Source organism: Populus euphratica, unplaced genomic scaffold (assembly GCF_000495115.2).
Source record: "Populus euphratica unplaced genomic scaffold, PopEup_1.0 scaffold46.1, whole genome shotgun sequence".
NCBI lineage: Eukaryota > Viridiplantae > Streptophyta > Magnoliopsida > Malpighiales > Salicaceae > Populus > Populus euphratica.
The window spans coordinates 533,541-551,496 of NW_011499852.1; the positions used below are offsets into that span (position 1 = coordinate 533,541).

Genomic DNA, 17,956 nt, shown 5'->3' on the forward strand with positions numbered 1-17,956 from the left:
GATAGCAAATTAAATGAAAATAAATGAACTTTTCTTTGAAAGAAATGCCTTGTTTTAAATTCTGATGGGAAGGTGATGAGTCAATTTTATTTATTTACTTTTATAAATGTATAAGTCTAACATAAATACCAGACACGATACACCCGATATTTGGACTAAGTAGTGCAACAAGTTTAAGGTGGCATGGGTCTGGTATGCCTGTCAGACACAATACTCTTGGACTTGGCTGAGTAGGCATAGGTTTGGGATACATGTCAAACCTGATGCATTTGGACTTAGCAATTAATCAAGTTCAAAACGTTTATACTTGGCAATACGTCAAGTAAAGTGGTGTAGGTTTGACATGCATGCGAAACTCAATACACTTAGACTTAGCAGTTCGCCAAGTTAAAGGTAGTGTGAGTATGACACGCATGCTAAAGTTGATACGTTTGTACTTTACTGTTAGCCAAGTCCAAAATGCTTGGGCATGACAATGTGCCAAGCCCAAGATAGCATGGGTCTGGCACGTTTGCTAGATCCAAGGCGTTTGGACTTAGTAGTAAGCCAAGTCCAAGATAATTATCATTTTCTCATTACATGTCTAAGTAACCAACCTCCCATGAGTCTAAACATCGAGGAAGAATTAAGCCTTTATAGACTTAGCTATATTTGATGTTTTGAACTCTAAATCTCTCTATACTTTTTTAGGTTTTTAAAATCCTTTATGAACCCATCATATTCTTATTAGATAAGAGATATGTATCCCTCATTCAATATTATCAGGGTAATTACCCTGTAAGTCCTTTTTTTATAGGCTATAAATACACCATACGAGTTTTATAATAAATGTTTCAAGTTCATGATCTTAAACTCTTTACTACTTTGATATTTTATAAGATACTAATTTTACCATCAGAAGATCTTAAAGTTCCTTCAATTGAATTATTTTTTTTGTAGGTATTCAAGATCATTTAGAGCTCGTTTGGTTAACTGTTGGCGGTAGTGTTTATTATGTAACAATTGCAACATATAGTTTGGTTATAAAATCATCTGTGATTTTTATGTATGGACCTTACCATTATTTGCATTGAAAATGCTATTTTGTTGAAGCTAAAACTGCATGCTACTAATTGCGTTCCTGTAATGCAACCTCTCTCTTTATCTGTTTAATGCGTGGGCCTTATCATTATATCTTTTAACTGACATTCCATATATTTTTGTCAAGCTATATTATATTTTTCTTTTTTATTTATTAATCCTTGCCAATCTTAAATCTCGAATGATTTATAACTCTGGCTTGCCTTCCCATCTTATCTCTGGATTTTGTTTTCATCTTTTGTTTAATGTATTTGATCTCCATCTTTATTCCCTTCCAGCTCTACTATAATTATATATTATTTTTTGTACCATGATTTTGGTTTTTAAATCTTTAAATTTTTCAGGCCAGACCGGATCCAGTTCAAAGTTAAATATATTGAACTGGATATGGCCCAGTAAAAAAAATTCAGTTGTTATTTTTATTTTTAATTATATTTTATTTTAAAAACTAGTGTTTTCACGTGAACAGTGGAGACACTTTTCACTATTCCGGTTAGATCTGGTCTGGTCCAAAGCTAAATGTATTGAACTGGGTTCGACCCAGTAAAAAAATCCAATCTTGATTTTTATTTTTATTTTTAATTATATTTTATTCAAAAAAACTAGTGTTTAATAATATTTAATGACACTACATAAATTAGACGGAGATCACTTGATGATATAGCATTTGCATTAAAAACCATCAATATTAATATATATGTCTTTTTTAATTATTTTATAACCTTAATTTCAAAAACATTTTTAACCAAACACATTAAATTACTTTTTGTTCAACCGTAATTTTAACTATAATTTTAACTAAATATATATAAATATTAAATCAACATCAACTAAAAATATATTTTATAAGAGAATTTTTTTTAAACTATAACCATAAAAACTACTACAATACCAAACTTAATAGATTTAAATTTTTCTAAATTGAAATGAAATTCAGATATTTAATATATAAATCAGCTATTATCCCAATCACTAAATAATATTTTATTTTTATGTTTCTAGATTTTTTAACATCATCGTAAGGTTAATTTTGTTTTGGGATTTTGGCTGGGACTATATTGTTCATGGCTCAAAGGTGGTTGAGTGAGGAGTGTATTATTCTAGAGAGGCTTCCTGTGTTTCTTTAATAAGAGTAGCCTGTCATGTGATAAGTATAATCTTTTTTTCTTTTTAAAAATTAGAAAGCAGTGTTTATTAATTACCATGGAGTTGGAAAACTTGTAAGGTAGCCATGCGTACCAGAAACAAGCTGTTTGTCAACATCTCTCTAACCTTTTTATTGCATTTTATGCAATTGTTATTCCACCGACCTGATTCCAATTCGAAATCTGTTATTAAAGTGTTAATGAATAAATACAAAGTTATAAAACGAGAATGATAAAAATTAAAAATTAAAAATTATTGTAAAATTGAGAAATCAATTTAAAGTATATATACTAACTCACTACAAATAAAATTAATTTAAGAATACTTTTAAAATAAAAAAATTTACGTTATAATTATTCTTTTCGAGTTTTTATATTTTAAAATTGTTTTATAATAACTTTATTATCAACCTTATTGAAGATATTTTTCTCAATATATACAATTAAACTGCTATTCTTCTATTTTTAGTTTAGGATGGGTTTAATACCTATGTTTTTTTAATTTTTCAAGAACTAGTGAAGTTCTTGGCAACAATTCTATATTGATATATAATAAAGATTAGCTAAAATCATAACTTAAAAGGATTATCATTATAAATTGATGTTATTATTGTTGATTTATTATTTTTTATAGGTAAGTTAAACATATTTTTTATTTATATGTTGTATCTTTAATGTTTTAAGTTGTAGTATACTTTATTTTTTAATTACTAATAAATTCATTACCATTCATTTTCAATGTGAAATTCATATAAAAATACTTATCAATTCATCAAAATCCATTTCAATTCATATTTATATGTATATAATATTACCCATATACATATTAATTTAACAAACCCATAAATTATCATAAATTCTAATATTTTTAATAACTAATTATAAAAAATTAAAACTAAAATTAAACAATAAAACAAGTAAAAAAATGAAGAAAATTTACCCTTCTGAAAAAAACTCTTGGTTAATTAATGAAAAAAGAGAGTAAAATATGCTATATATATTGATTATACCCCTCTTACCCTTACATGACTCCGCCACTTATTGTAAGTATATTTATATGTGAAAATTCAATATTTAGGATGGGTTTATAGTGCTAGGTTTGTTTTTGTTTTTATATTTTTCTTATTTTATAAATTGCTTAATTAGAGTTTTCTTATTAAAACCTGACAATTAAGATCAGTTTACATACTGAATTTATAAGAGAGAAGTGGTTTTTTTGGCCTTATAATAGTATTTAATGATAGCTCCCCTCGTTATAATTTTTTGGTATGCATGTTCCTCTGCGCATAATTTTAATATGATTTTTTTTATTTCTATCATCTTTTTTTACAATTCTATTTTGCAATTGTATAATTTATTTTATATAACTTATTTTGATAATTTATTACTTGAAACCCTATTATTATTTCTTTGATCATTATAGTTCCAGTTATTGGAAGACTTTACGTCTTGTTTGAACGTAAATTAAATATCTTTTCCCATGAATTAACAATTAACAATTTTTAAAAATAAGAGAAGGTAGTGCTTTACTATTTATACTTCATTCATTTAGAAACAAATCACTATTTATTTATTATTCATTATACTATTCACCTAAAAAAATCAGTATTTAATTGTTATGCTATTTTATAATTTTTTTATTAGTTTTGAGGTTTTTTATTAAATGGCATTTTAAAGTTCTATATTAGTATTGGATTGATATTTTGAAAGTCTTGAGAGGCTTTTTACTTGTTGCTACAGATTGTGTTTGCATTTCATTCTTTTTTTACATGTCAAATTCATTTTTTTACATTAAACTTTGAAAGCAAATGATTTTTTATTTTCTAAAACCAGAAATTATTGAATAATCATACTATTCTTATAAAATATTAAAAGGCAATAACAAATTGTTGTCATCCGGGACCCATTAATATTTTCTAAAACCAGAAATTATTATGTCCTGTTTTTGTATTTTAAAAATATTTTTAAAAAATTTGAAATTTTTTTAATGTTTTGAAATTATTTTGATTTGCTATTTAAAAAATATTTTTTTTAAAATAAATAAAAATATTATTTTAATATATTTTTAAATAAAAATTATTTTAATAAATAATTATAACTACGCTTTCAAATACACCTATCATCAAATATATTTTAAAAAGTATTTCTCAGACCAGTACAAAAACGCTAACGATGAACGTTTGAGTAAGCGTTCACCTTCAAAGCTTTTGTCCTTATTTCCATGGAGATCACCGCCCCATGTGAAAGACAATGAAAGTCACTGTCCGTCCGATCCTTGGGTGAAATTCACTGAATCAAGAGTGTAAGGATTGTGGTTCGATAAAGATTTTGAAAAGAAAAATATTATTCTTTTTGTATTTTTATGTGTTTATTTAAAAAAATTATATTATTTTTAAAAAAGTTAACATTTTAAAAAGTAATTTCAACGGAACTCGGAAAAAAGTATCTTCATCTCTTTGTAAATAAAGGTGCATTCATTCGGAACTGCCATATGGTGTATCAATTGGTGGGTCCTATGAATCCCCTTTGATGATCAGCTTCAAAGACAGTGACAACGACACGGATATTATTTCCCCTTCCTTCCCTCCACAGTCTCCTCGGATGCTCTCATCCGGAAATTCTGTAATTAATTTCGAGGATGAGAATGCAAATCTGAAATATCACTCAAGCACGGGTATCATCGCTGATGAGACCGTGCAAAGTTTTTTCTGACCGACCACCGGCACTTTCGCCGCTCAAGAAAAGAGGGTAAAACTGGCACATGCTGCTCCTGTAGTGTAGCCGTGGACAAGGGACTCGAGCCACATTTAATTGCTTCCCTTTTACGAGTAAGCATGCAGCGTGCACGATGCACCGGTGCTAAAAGAAGAAATAATCACGACGGTGGGTAGGAAAGGATTTGGAGAACATGACCGCAGATCATCAAGTGATGGGATGATTTGCGAGAAAGCAGTGCGGTTGGCTGCCCTCTCAGCCTCCCACCGGATAATGAATCCCAACAAATAGCAAAAAAGAGTGGAAAGGACAGAACACAGAGTTGGGACCGGAGTGAAAAGTAATCGAGGCGTGGTCTGAAAACGGTCCCAAGAGCTTCACGTGTTCTGCTGCTTCCGTCTATATCAAGAGGAAAAGGAATCATTAGGCGAGCCGGGATGGGGTTCCAGCACTGCTTGTTCCGATGAGTGAACGCAGCTATGGAATGATCCGAAAATATTATAATTTTTTTTCTAATATAAAATAGAGTTAATAGTAAAAGGGAATGATCCGAAAATATTGAAGACTCTTTTGGATGAAAAAAGGGACTTTTTTTTACAATATTCACTTAAATTTGAAGAAATTCCTCCAATGTTTTCGAATTTTTAAAAGATCACGATACTTTTTCTAAAAGAAAAGTTCAAAATTATTATTGTTCTAGCTTTTGTGCTGTAGAAGTTATCCTTGTTTTAACATCTTCTGTTTGTAGAAGTTGGAAACAGCTATTAGATCAAGCTTGCACTTTTGCAATGCACATGGAAATGGCGACTTTATAGTGTCCGTTCTGGAAAGCGATTCTACAGAGATTTTAAAAAATTTAAATATATATTAAAAGTATAATTTTTCATAAATATTATTTTAATTTATTTACAAACTAAAATTACTTTTAAAATCAAAACGAACATAATCAAACACCCTCCATGCAAAACCTAGCATGCGTGCACATTAGAAAGAGAGAAGGGAATGATACGAAGACTTAATCAACTTAATCATTGCTTGTTTGCTATTTAAGGTAAGCTGACTTTATAATAAAGAAATAATTTTTTAAAAAAAATCATGGATTTAACTACTTAACCATATTAACAAAAACATAGCATCCCAAGTCACAATAAGATTAATTAATTAATTAATAACCTCTCTTTTATTAAAAAGCAGATGCCCTTTTCCATTTTATTTAATTTTGTTTCTGTGCCTCTTCATTTAGCATAGAAGAAAATAACATTATCTTATATTTGGGCACACGAAAGATACAAAACGCCGCGTGTTATTTATATTAGAAACCACGTGAATCCTTTTTTCTTACCGGCTTTATGACCGCTCACCGAAAAATTTCTTTTTTGAAAAAAGGAAGGCCAAGAAAATTGAAAAGGGGAGAAAGAAAGATGACTGGAAATAAAATCTTACAACTGGAGAAGATCGAATACACAAATCACACCGTGGTCTGATGATGATGATGGGAGAGATGAAACGATCACAGATGAAAGACAGGAAAATTAAATACCCTCGTAATTAAGAAATAAATACAGAGAAGGAAAGAAAAAGCCGCGGCACTGAAATTAAAACCATCCCATGCACATATTAGCCATCCACTTGTTTAGTAGTCAGCGGTCGGCAACTGCTCGTGGTTGCCGAAGCCAATGAAGAAGAACTCATAAATGAGCCCGGCAAGTCCACCACCAATCAAAGGTCCTGCCCAGTAGACCCAGTGGTTGGTCCAGGTCCAGCTCACCAAAGCAGGGCCGAATGACACAGCTGGGTTCATTGAGGCTCCATCAAATGCACCTCCAGCTAAAATGTTAGCGCCAACAATGAAACCAATTGCAATTGGAGCTATGATCCCCAAGTTACCCTTCTTTGGATCGACAGCTGTGGCATACACTGTGTATACAAGTCCGAAGGTCATCACGATCTCGAGAACGAAAGCGTTCCAGACACTAACCCCAGAGGACAGAGCGAAAGCAGAGGTTTCCTGCGTTGTGCCATGTCAAAACCCAAAATTTAGTTACTCCTTCATCTTAACTGTTACAACGACCTTGAAAACTGTTTTCATCAAATAAAAAAAGGGTCAGGACAGAGAGTTGTCTAAACTTACCAGGCCACCAGTGGTAAACTTGAGAAGCAAGCAAGCGACAGTGGAACCCAGGAGCTGAGCGATCCAGTAAAGGATGCCCCGCAAGAGGGTGATGTTGCCACCAATAAAAGCACCGAAAGTAACAGCCGGGTTGACATGGCCACCAGAGATGTTGGCACCGACAGACACAGCAACAAAAAGAGCGAAAGCATGGGCGATAGCTGCAGCGATAAGTCCAGCGGGTGTGTTGGCAGCACCGTCTGTAAGTTTGGCAAAGGCCATGCCGGACCCTTCACCGGCAAAGACAAAAATAAGGGTGGAGATGAACTCAGCCAAGGCTGCCCTCAAGGCATCGGGCCGGGTTGCCTCGTGGTAGTGGCCTACGGCGATGTTTCTGATCGGCATATTTAGTTGTCTGAACAAAGAACAAACGGTGGAAATTGCTCTGTGTTTTTTTTCTTCACACTGGGTGTGGTAGCTAGCTAGAGAGTGCTCTGTGCAAGTACTGGTCTCTACTTCCCAGCTTTGTGGCCATACTTATATTGAGAGACTGGTCTTGGTTAACCTGTTTTATCCGGTTTCCGGTTGAAATTAAGGGTGTGAAATGTTTTTTTTTTCTTTTTTCTTTTCTAGAATTGAATATATATATATATATAGCACATGTTTTTCGTATATAAAAGCATTCAAAGGGATTCAAATTAATTAGTATTCACTTGAAATTATGAATCAACCAGATTGCAGAAGAATTTATCATTTTATTGAAAAACAAAAATACCCTCTTCTCTTAATAAAAAAAATATTTCTTCTCTTATGATTATATAGTTATTGTTTATTTATTTTAAAATCAATGATGTGTCTAAAAAGAACGATATATCATCTTATAAATTATAACTCAACGAGTATTCACATTGCTATCTCAAATTCAAATCTATCTTTTGAAATAAAAAATAAAAGAGACTCAACTTAATATTCGTGCTGAGTTACAGCTAAGAACACTTCTATAAATAGAATTTAATGTAACTTTCGTTTTTTTCCCGTCCTTTTGCTTCATTATTTTTGTGGATATTAAGAATTTTTTTTATGTTTTATAAAAAAAATTAAAAAAATTAATTTTTTTATTATTTTACTTTAAATTAATATTTTTTTTATATTTTTAGATTGTTTTAATATATTGATATCAAAAATAATTTTTAAAATTTTAAAATTTATTATTTTAAAATATTTTCATGCCAAAAACATTTTGAAAAGCACTAACGGCCAAACTCACAAACATCCCTAAATATTCAATAATTGTAATGAAATTATCATCTTTTTTTTTTTTTTGGTAAGTAAAGTATCATCTTCAATTTATATACTTGAATAAAGATAGATAGAGTTATCGTCCTGACTTGAAAAGTAGTGTAGCCACTCGTTTTGGAATCCTAGAAAATTTTCCATTGAGCACGCATGATAGTGTAGCCTTATTGCAATAATGAAACATCTCCCACTTGTCGATAAATGTGTGGTTGGATCAAGAAGAAACTACAGATATGTTGAAAAATCATACATATAGTGGTCTCCATGCAACCTCCTTTTATTTTCTTTTCTTTTTTATATTTATTTTGCGTCTCGATATTTATTATTTCTGAATGTATGTTCTTGGAAAGCTTCATTGTGATGCCTGACAACTAAATAGTTAGAATCTAATGACATTCCTATTTCTTATTACAAACAAAAGCATTCCAGGGCTTGGCCTAGTGGTGGAAGGCTGCACCTGGGTTCGAGCTCTGGCATGCACGTCTGTCATCTCCGCGGTGCCTTACATGCCTACTGGGTTTACAGGGTATTTAGTGGGTCGTGGGGATTAGTCGTGGTACGCGCAAGTTGGCCCAGACACCCCACATAAATAAAAAAAAAAGTATTAATAATTGAAAATCTTGTTAGTGATATCAACTTTAACATCATGAAACACGCTCCCTTAGTCATTCATAACATCAGAATTCTCAATTAGTTAATTTAAATTATCATCAATAAATTTAATAATAAATTTGAGATTTTTCTAGTGTTATCTCCAATCCGCCATGTATTATCTCTACCCTACAATATATATAATTAAAATCACCCCTTTTAATATCCAGTCTTATTATTAAATTTATACAGCATTATTCATGAAAAATATTCTTAAATTGAAAATATTAACATATTAGAGTTCAGGATTATATGAAAAAATTGGTGCGTGGATGATATGTATAATATATTTAACATATCCTTTCGTGTTTTTATTCAATCCTAATAGATGTTTAATGCATAAATCTCAATCGAAACTAAAAAGGTTCAAGTATTTCAATTCCAAAATGTAACTAATTAATGAACCTTAACAAGTAATTTGGGCACTTGTTGGAAAAATCCAAAAATTCATAATCTATTTATGGGTTTAAATTTGAAATGTATATATATATATTTCATCAAAAGTCACTTTTATTTATATATTTTTTCGGAGGGGGTAGCCTTTAGCTAGGGTGGCTAAAGCGTATATGCAGACAAGTACCTCTCGAATATAAAAGAAAAAGGAAAAAAATATCCGATAGACGATATTGGAAGAACGTGATGTAATTTATAGTTTAAGTGTCAGCTTGTCATGACGTTGATCACGTTTTTTACATAAAATAAAGGAATCTCAAATGAGATAGGCACAAAAGATCGATTAGATATGATCGATGATCATGGCCACCAGAACGAGTCGTTGGTCATGATTTTTATATAATTCTCAAGCTGTCTATATGGGTAGGGTTACTACTGCTTTAATATTTGTTGCCGCATTGCTTCGTTGGCCTAATCCATGATTAGGAATTATTCTACTCCAACTAAGCCATCAAAACTCAGAAACCCTAAAACAATATATCAATAGGGTTGTTGGTTGCATCACCACCACAACTTTTGCAATGTGTTCAATTACGGGTAATTTGGTGTTCTCAATATTTTCAATATTAAACTAAGTACCCCCCCCCCCATCCAAAACACTAAATTATAATATCTTTAAGTGATCCTGTCGAATAAGATGCTGATTTCACATCCATAATGTTTTTCTTTTCTTTTTTCTAATTTATATATAATGGATTCAAACATTTATTGTGAAAGAGGTGAAGTGACAAGAGGAAAAGGAGACTTTCAAGACTTCATATATGGATATATTCCTAAATGAAAGCAGAACATCCATAATGCAATTTAATCTTGAAAGAAGGGGCTCGGAAACTCTTCTAACTACAGAAAACCAACCACAGGCCCCAGCAATTGTGTAGAACACCAACTCATGATAGGAAAGCTTGGGATAAGAGAGGTACGATTACAGAGATTACGGGGAGACTAGTCCGAACAGATTAGATCTCTAGTTAATAATTGATGTCGTGTTTTTTTTTATTCCTAGACAATTATCTCATACTCTCGAGCTTCATCGCCTTTTTTTTTTAATTAAAATTATATTATCCACGTACGAGAATTATTGCTGGTGTTGATATAATTCAGACTGGAATGGACTGTGCTGTTAATACATCCGTCCGCATATAGCACAGCAAAAGGAAGACACGGAACCGTACTGCTGTGTCTGCAAATACACTAATGGAAGCAGAACTCTATTTCATCGATCATTTCAAACAGAATGCGACCCTTTCTTGGTTTTAATTCTTCTCCTTTTTTCTTTTATCAAACTATCAAGGATAACTCAGAGAGTGATGTAGATTCGAGACGTAAAAAGGCCAGTACTCCATTCTGATCCTAATTTCCACACCATTAGAGGATACATGCATTTCTTTTTGCGAGATGATGAGAAAGGGTCCCCGTAAAATGCTTTCTTTGTTGATTTTCAAACAAAAAAAAAAAAAACTAATTCTCTTACCATAACTATCACGGGATATTCAAAGGGAAAAAAAAAACAATTAGTCGAGCTGATCAGCTCTCATTTTCTTTCAATTTGTTTTGTTGGCTCTTCCAGCTGCTTGTCACGGGATATATATATATATAGGCTCTTACCATAACTACAACGGAATATATTTTAGTGGCTCCTAATGGAAGTCGTGGTTGGTATTATTCAAGGCCTTAGCTTACTTGTAAACAGTAAACTAATAAATTAAAAAATGTTCATCAAAGATCAACAACTTCAAGTTAATTTACGTGACAACAACCCCACAAATTGCATATTTGAGAAGATGGATATGTATTCTGTATAACTCTTTCTACACTTCACATCGACTCCTAATTTCCTCCTTAATTAACGTTCGTTGCCAACTTTTCATTACTTACTGAAATAGTGTGGACCGGAATTTGGCTACCATGATTATATCACTCGTATAATTGGGATATAATTGTAGCATTTCTATTTTAATTTATATTACTTCATGGGCCTTATCGGGTGACATCACTAATCATCGTTACAATATTATTTGATTACTATTTCATTACCGAGAAAACTGAAATAATTAAAATATAAACGAGTTCGGTTTTGGAGATAAGATAGAAATGAGTTTTTATTCCTATCTTATGGATAGTTTTTAGATACTTTTTCATCAATCTAAAAAAGCAGGAGAAGAGGACAGAGACAGGGATCAAGCTTTTGCATTTGGTTACTGTTAATTAATTCACTTTTTTCTTTTTTTGTCGAATTCCCTATACTTTTGTAGAGGAAGAAGAAGTGAAGAAACCCCGAACCCACTCAATTATTCAATTAGCCTAGAAAATCAGTTTCGACTGAAGATTGAATCGAAACTTAGAAACTATTTACACAATTAGATTTTCTAATTTTTTACTCTCAAACCCACCGGATTTTAGACTCCCTGTCGAGGGTACATATTTCAGGGATTTCGACATTAATTGACACCTCCATCGATATAGTCCAAAGCTTCGTTTTATAACCTTTTAGTCCTTGAACATTAAGAAAGTAGAGAAAAAGTTTCAAGGAAAAAAAAAAGAAGAGAGTGTTTGGTTAGTCATTAAAAAAATAATTTTGGTATTATAAATTTATAAAAAAAAAAAATTTGATTTGATAATTTTTAAACTGAATGATGTTTTAGAATTGAAAATATCTTTATCAAGGATGCTAGAAAGATATCAAAACGGTCGGTAACTCTGCTTGCAAAACCTAACCTAGTTTCCTGGTGCTAGCAAAGGCACAACCTTATTTACCCCTTCTGCTGTTTTTTTTTTTTTTTTTGACTTCTTCAGGAGCACAAACTCCAAGATATCGAGCTGGAATCGAAGGTGGGGGCACCAAAATGCATCAAGCACGTTACCTTGCCAGGCTGGAGGGAGTGATTGGTCACAGATAATGATTAACAAACCAGTATTTGACAGCTGTAGCCTATCACTTTAGTGGTGGTGAGGTGACCATCACATGACCAGTAGGACCCTGCTCTCTAAATAATTGTCATCACCTTTCGGATCATGAGCCGACCAAACGATGCAGTACCTGTTCTTCTTTCCCGGTTTTTTTCTTCCTCTCATATTTTATTTTACAGCAGGAAAACAAAATGATAGGAAAATAGAGATAGATTACACGCTACAGTCATGTAGATGCATAAAAGAAGAAGAAATCAAAGAGGAAAATGTGTTTGTAAGTAATGTATTTTTGTGGTGCACCGACGAGCCTTAATTAGCCTACAGGGAACGATCAGTGTAGGACAAAACTCATGCAAGAACTGGAGATCACTTGGTCGCATTTCACAGGACTCCAGTCTTTCCTTTTTCCTTCTCATCATCTCATACAAAAGAAGAAGCAAACGACAATTTCTCTATTCAGGACAAGAAAAGGTAACATCTCCAGAGATGACTGAGAAAGGCTTGTCTTTCACCAAAAGACAACAAACCTTATGAATGACACCATGAGCGGAAAGAGGGCACATACAAAATATCAAGCTCATGATATATTATGAGCCCTAAGTTATCTTACACCTCATTAATAATGTCTCAGTCTGATGAGAAAATCATGGCTAGTTTTTGGAGCACATCTTCTTCATGGACATCAGTACAAGGTAATAAATTAAAACACATCACGAAGAATTAAGGAGATTATATATATATAAGAAGTCTTTAAGAATACTTTAACCATACAGTCAATTTCATTAAGTTAAAGTATTCTTAAAGACTTCGTACACACACACACACATACAGTCAATTCCATGAAGTTAAAGAAGAAGTCTTTAAGAATACTTTAACCATACAGTGAATTTCATTAAGTTAAAGTATTCTTAAAGACTTCTTACACACACACAGATATACAGTCAATTTCATGAAGTTAAAGTATTCTTAAAGACTTCTTCTTCCTACACCACACAAGTTCCATCCATATTCAATTCCTAGACTTCTTCTTCAATTCCTACACTACTAACCTGTGTGCACTAGAGACTGGTTCCTGTTGGGACCCCACTTGTTGAACTCGCAAGGTTTGCCTTATAAACATTAAACAGTAGAGCTTCAAAGGTTGGATGTCGCGAGCCGGCATTGATGTAACGTCTGTCAAATAACCAACAGCTTAACTAGGAAAGATACGACGAATAGTTTTGTATTGCTCTAATATATTCTTTTTTAAGTTTAGGTTAATACTTATTTTATATTTAATTTTTTATTAATTAAAATAAAAATGATGAGATTTAAAGTGATAATTATTAGATTAATAAAGCTCCAATATAATATTAAAAAATCAATTTAACCCATTACTTAAACTTTTAGATAAGGTGTAAGATATAATTTATATAATTAATACGTTGCTGACAATAGCTGAAAATTAAGCAAGTATTCAATATTTAGAGCACGTAAATCTTCAGTATTCAACTGGTACTAAATAATCATTTATACCAAGCATTCGTACTCCATTTTTTTACTTGCCGCAATGACGTAAATTAATAACGTAAAGTCATGTACGACTTTGCCTTTAGAGCCGACAAGGAAAGGCCGGCAAAAACATTTATTACAATATTAAAATGTGTTTTGCTCTTCTATTATTATTTTTTTCAATGTAAATATTGATGTTGATTTTTTATTGATAATATTAATTAATAGTAGCAGTAGTATACTCTAAATTGACATGTGGATATAATTCTTAAAGTGATCAAAATTGATATGGCTTTCCTGATGCCCGTGTCTTTGACTAGTGGGATGCCTTCCTGTGCATCATTTTTCCACACCATTTTCCCACGCCATACACACACACACTAATATATTTTCAGTGCTATACTCCAAATTTATTTTAATAATATTATTAAATTTATTCAAGTGAATTAATTTTTTAATAATAAATAATTTTTTAATAGTGTTATTAAATTAATAATATTTTATATTTTTTAAGTAATTCAATTTTAAATGGTAAAATACAAAAATAAAAAATAAAAAAAATTAAAATAAAAAAACATATCTTATCGATGAGTAAATTCATCAAACCTATGAATCGGGTAAGTCAAGTTTGTACTCCAAACATGTGAATTGAGCTATGTTTATTGAGATTATAATTTGTTTTTCTTTCAAAACTAATTTTTATTTAACTGTATGATAATAAAAATAAATGATTATGAAATCAAACTCCAACCCAATGTTAAGATTTTTTTAGATTATGATAAACTTATAAATGCGAAATGAACTCAATTTGTAAACCTGAATTCCCAATTAATCCAGTATCTAAAGATGGAAAAAAAATAATTTTAAAAAGTTGAATTTGCTAGACATGCCAACTAAGTTAACCAACCAAACCTGTAAATAAGTTTATGAACTTTATAAAATTTAATAATATTTTTTTTTTCAAACTATTTTTTTTATTATATGAGAAAAAACTAGATGACAAAATAGTCAAGTTCAATTAAAAAAAAAAACACCGTACCAAATGTTTAAATCAGGGCAACCTGAGTTACCTTTGCAAACCCATAAATTACACTAATTTTATGAAAAGAAATAAATTATGAAGTTAAATTCTCAATCATCCCAATATTAAAAGAAGAAATCTACAAAAAAAAAATTGAGAAAAAAATCATAAAAAAACTTCAATAACAAAAAGGAAAAGAAAAAGGAAACGCATTGTAGATTACTATTATCGTTTATAGTGCAATGTGTGTAAGTAAATAATAGTTTCCTCGCACCCTTTAATTTTTATTACTTTATAAAATTTAATAATATAGTTTTTCTCTAAAACTATATTTTTCAACAATATAAAAAAAATAGATTATAAAAAAAGTCAAGTTCAGTTTTTTTTTTAAAAAAAAAACAACCTATCAAACTCGTAAACCGGGACAACTTGAGTTACCTAACAAACCCATAACCATGCTAACCTTATATAAAAGCAAAATAAAAAGAAGCAAATTACAAAACTAAATTTTGAATAATTTCAATTTTAAAAGATGAAATCGAAAAAAATAAATTTAAAAAAATTATAAAAAATTCAAAAAGAAAAAAGAAAGGAAAACATTACTATATTACTATTGTAATAAAGTACAACGAGTGTTGAGTGAACAATGATTCCCCCCATATACTTTAATTTTTGTTACTTTATAAAATTTAATAAAATAATTTTTCTCTAAAATTATTTTCTTAACAATATGAAAAAAAAACTATAAAAAAATCAAGTTTAATTTAAAAAACCCCCTTCAAATTCATAAATTGAGGCAACTTGAGTTACATTGATAAACTCGCAAACCATACTAACCTCGTAGAATGAAATAAAATAAAAAATTAAATTCATAACTATTTTAATATTAAAAAATAAATTTAATAAAAATAAATTTGAAACAAAATTATAACAAAAAAAATATAAAAAAAAAAAGAAAAGGAAAGAAAAACCATGTGTTTAAAAAGAAGAAAAAATATGAGAAAACATTGTAAAAGTTCATAATGTTTTTTGAAAAAAGCTGTATTTATTTCCGAAGTATTTTAGCTTTTCTTGTAATAATATTACCTTAGGGAAAAAGAAAACAGATTTTATTTTAAAGTCACCAATAAAAAAAATTGAAGCAACGAAAGAAGGAGCAGTCTGGTTTGATTCGATGAAGCCCAGATATCTTGATTTGGGCCTTATTATGGGCTCAAATAAAATTATTCTAGGTAGTAGGGAAGCCCACTTTGTGCCTATGTACTCAATAATTCTTTCTTTTCTGAAAGAATGAGGGCAGATTTTGTCAATTTAATTTAGATAACAGCAAGGAATTGACCTAAACCTCACCGACATTTTTTCCCTTTATGATTAGAAAGTTATCCTCTGTGCTGCCTCGCCTCACTACTTGTATGATAATTATGCTGAAAAATCCATATAAAAGCTATTAATCCTTTAAAAGTTTTTATTAACAATTATACTGTCAATATACTACATATTTGATTATAAAAATTGAATGGTTGGTAGATTATAATTCTTTAGTGAAGATCATAGCGTGCATGTTACCATTCTTTTTCTTTTTAATTTGATATTATGGGTGTTTCCTTTATTAACTTTATCTAAAAATTAAGTTTGGATTCTAGCTTAGTTAAGAACTTAAAGCAGTGAGAATCATTGGGAACTCTGGTGCATTTAAGATTTAGGTGGTTGAAATTTAATTTTTTTTACTTAAAATTAATTTTTTATATTTTTGAATCGTTTTAATGTAGTGATATAAAAAATAAATTATAAAAAATAAAAAATATATTACAGAAAAATAAGTGTATTACTATTATAATAAAAATGGATATATTGCAAAACAAATATTACACTAACAAATATGTAAACCATATTAACCCGATGTAAAGGAAAAATAACATGGAGCAAAATACAAAATTAAATTTTCAACAATCTCAATTTTAAAAAATGAAATAAAAAATAGTTTTGAAAAAAAATCATAAAAAAAATTCAAAAAAAAAGTAAAACATTATATATTATATATTACTATTGTAATATAGTACAATGGGTAGTGGGTAAACAATAATTTTCTCCACTCTTTTTAATTTTTGTTACTTTATAAAATTTAATAACATGATTTTTTTAAATAATTTTTTCACAATATAAAAAAAAATAGACAATAAAAAATCAAATTTAATTAAAAAACCTATTAAATTCATAAATTAAATTTTGGTTATCTCAGCAAATCTGTAAAATACGCTAATCTCGTATAAATCTTATATAAAAATAAAATAAAAAAATTAAAAATAAATTTCTAAACCATATTAATATTTTAAAAAATTAATAATTTTTTTAAAAATATTATAATAAAAAATCCTGGCTTGTTGCCGTCCCTGAACAGCTACCGTTTTCGCCTTGGTGATGGCGATTTTACCGAGAAGAGAGGCGCGCATTAAGGGAAAGACATCTATTGGAGTTCGCAGTACTGTTAGGCTTATTTCTCCATCATTAATTAAATAAAAAGACAAAAATTATCAGTAACGTATTCTACACGGTGCCGTATGAAGCCGCGGGAAGCAGTGGAGTGGCGGCGGAGAGATTGCTTGAAGAGGATGGCCAAGTGGGCAGCAAGGAAAAATCCACAGACAAAAATAGTCTGTACTTTTTTGATGCCTTACTTTCCCTAAGCACATCTGAGGCTGGCGTTAGCCCTTACGTGCCCTCCCAGAGCGCCTTCGTTCCGGTAACACCGTACGCCAAGAATCTCTCCACGCCTTAACATATTCCTTGATTCACTTGACAGAACACTCTACCTTGTAGGGCGTGGAAACCTTGCTCTGTTGCCACCGTCCAAACCTATTCCCAGCTAGCTTCCTCCATGTGAGGTCTTTTTAAATTAATATGGGTTTAGATTGAGAAAGTCAATACTTAATTAAACAAGAGAAAGGTATCACTATTCAAGTTGATATTACACTACAAATATATATAGTAAATCTTGGATAGGAGAAGTATTTATTTCCTAATTGCTCATTTTGGATGGATTGGAATAAATAAATAATTCTACTCTTTAAAATAATTAAATATGTTGTA

The 17,956-nt window shown here is 30.5% G+C and overlaps 1 protein-coding gene across 1 annotated transcript; it reads right to left on the reverse strand.

Annotated features, from left to right (window-relative positions):
• Positions 1–6,340: 6,340 nt before the first annotated feature.
• On the reverse strand, positions 6,341–7,570 carry GAMMA-TIP (gamma tonoplast intrinsic protein). Its single transcript, XM_011020504.1, has 2 exons — positions 7,072–7,570; positions 6,341–6,948 (listed from the first exon to the last, which is right to left on the reverse strand). Exons 1-2 carry the CDS (start codon positions 7,453–7,455, stop codon positions 6,574–6,576), a joined length of 759 nt encoding a protein of 252 aa, XP_011018806.1. The 5' UTR covers positions 7,456–7,570; the 3' UTR covers positions 6,341–6,573.
• Between the last annotated feature and the right edge of the window lie 10,386 nt (positions 7,571–17,956).

Coding starts and splice junctions, on each gene's coding strand:
- GAMMA-TIP (XM_011020504.1), bottom strand. CDS start 7,455: ATGCCGATCAGAAACATCGCCGTAGGCCACTACCACGAGGCAACCCGG. Junction 6,949..7,071: donor AGTTTACCACTGGTGGCCTG/GTAAGTTTAGAC, acceptor GGCACAACGCAG/GAAACCTCTGCTTTCGCTCT.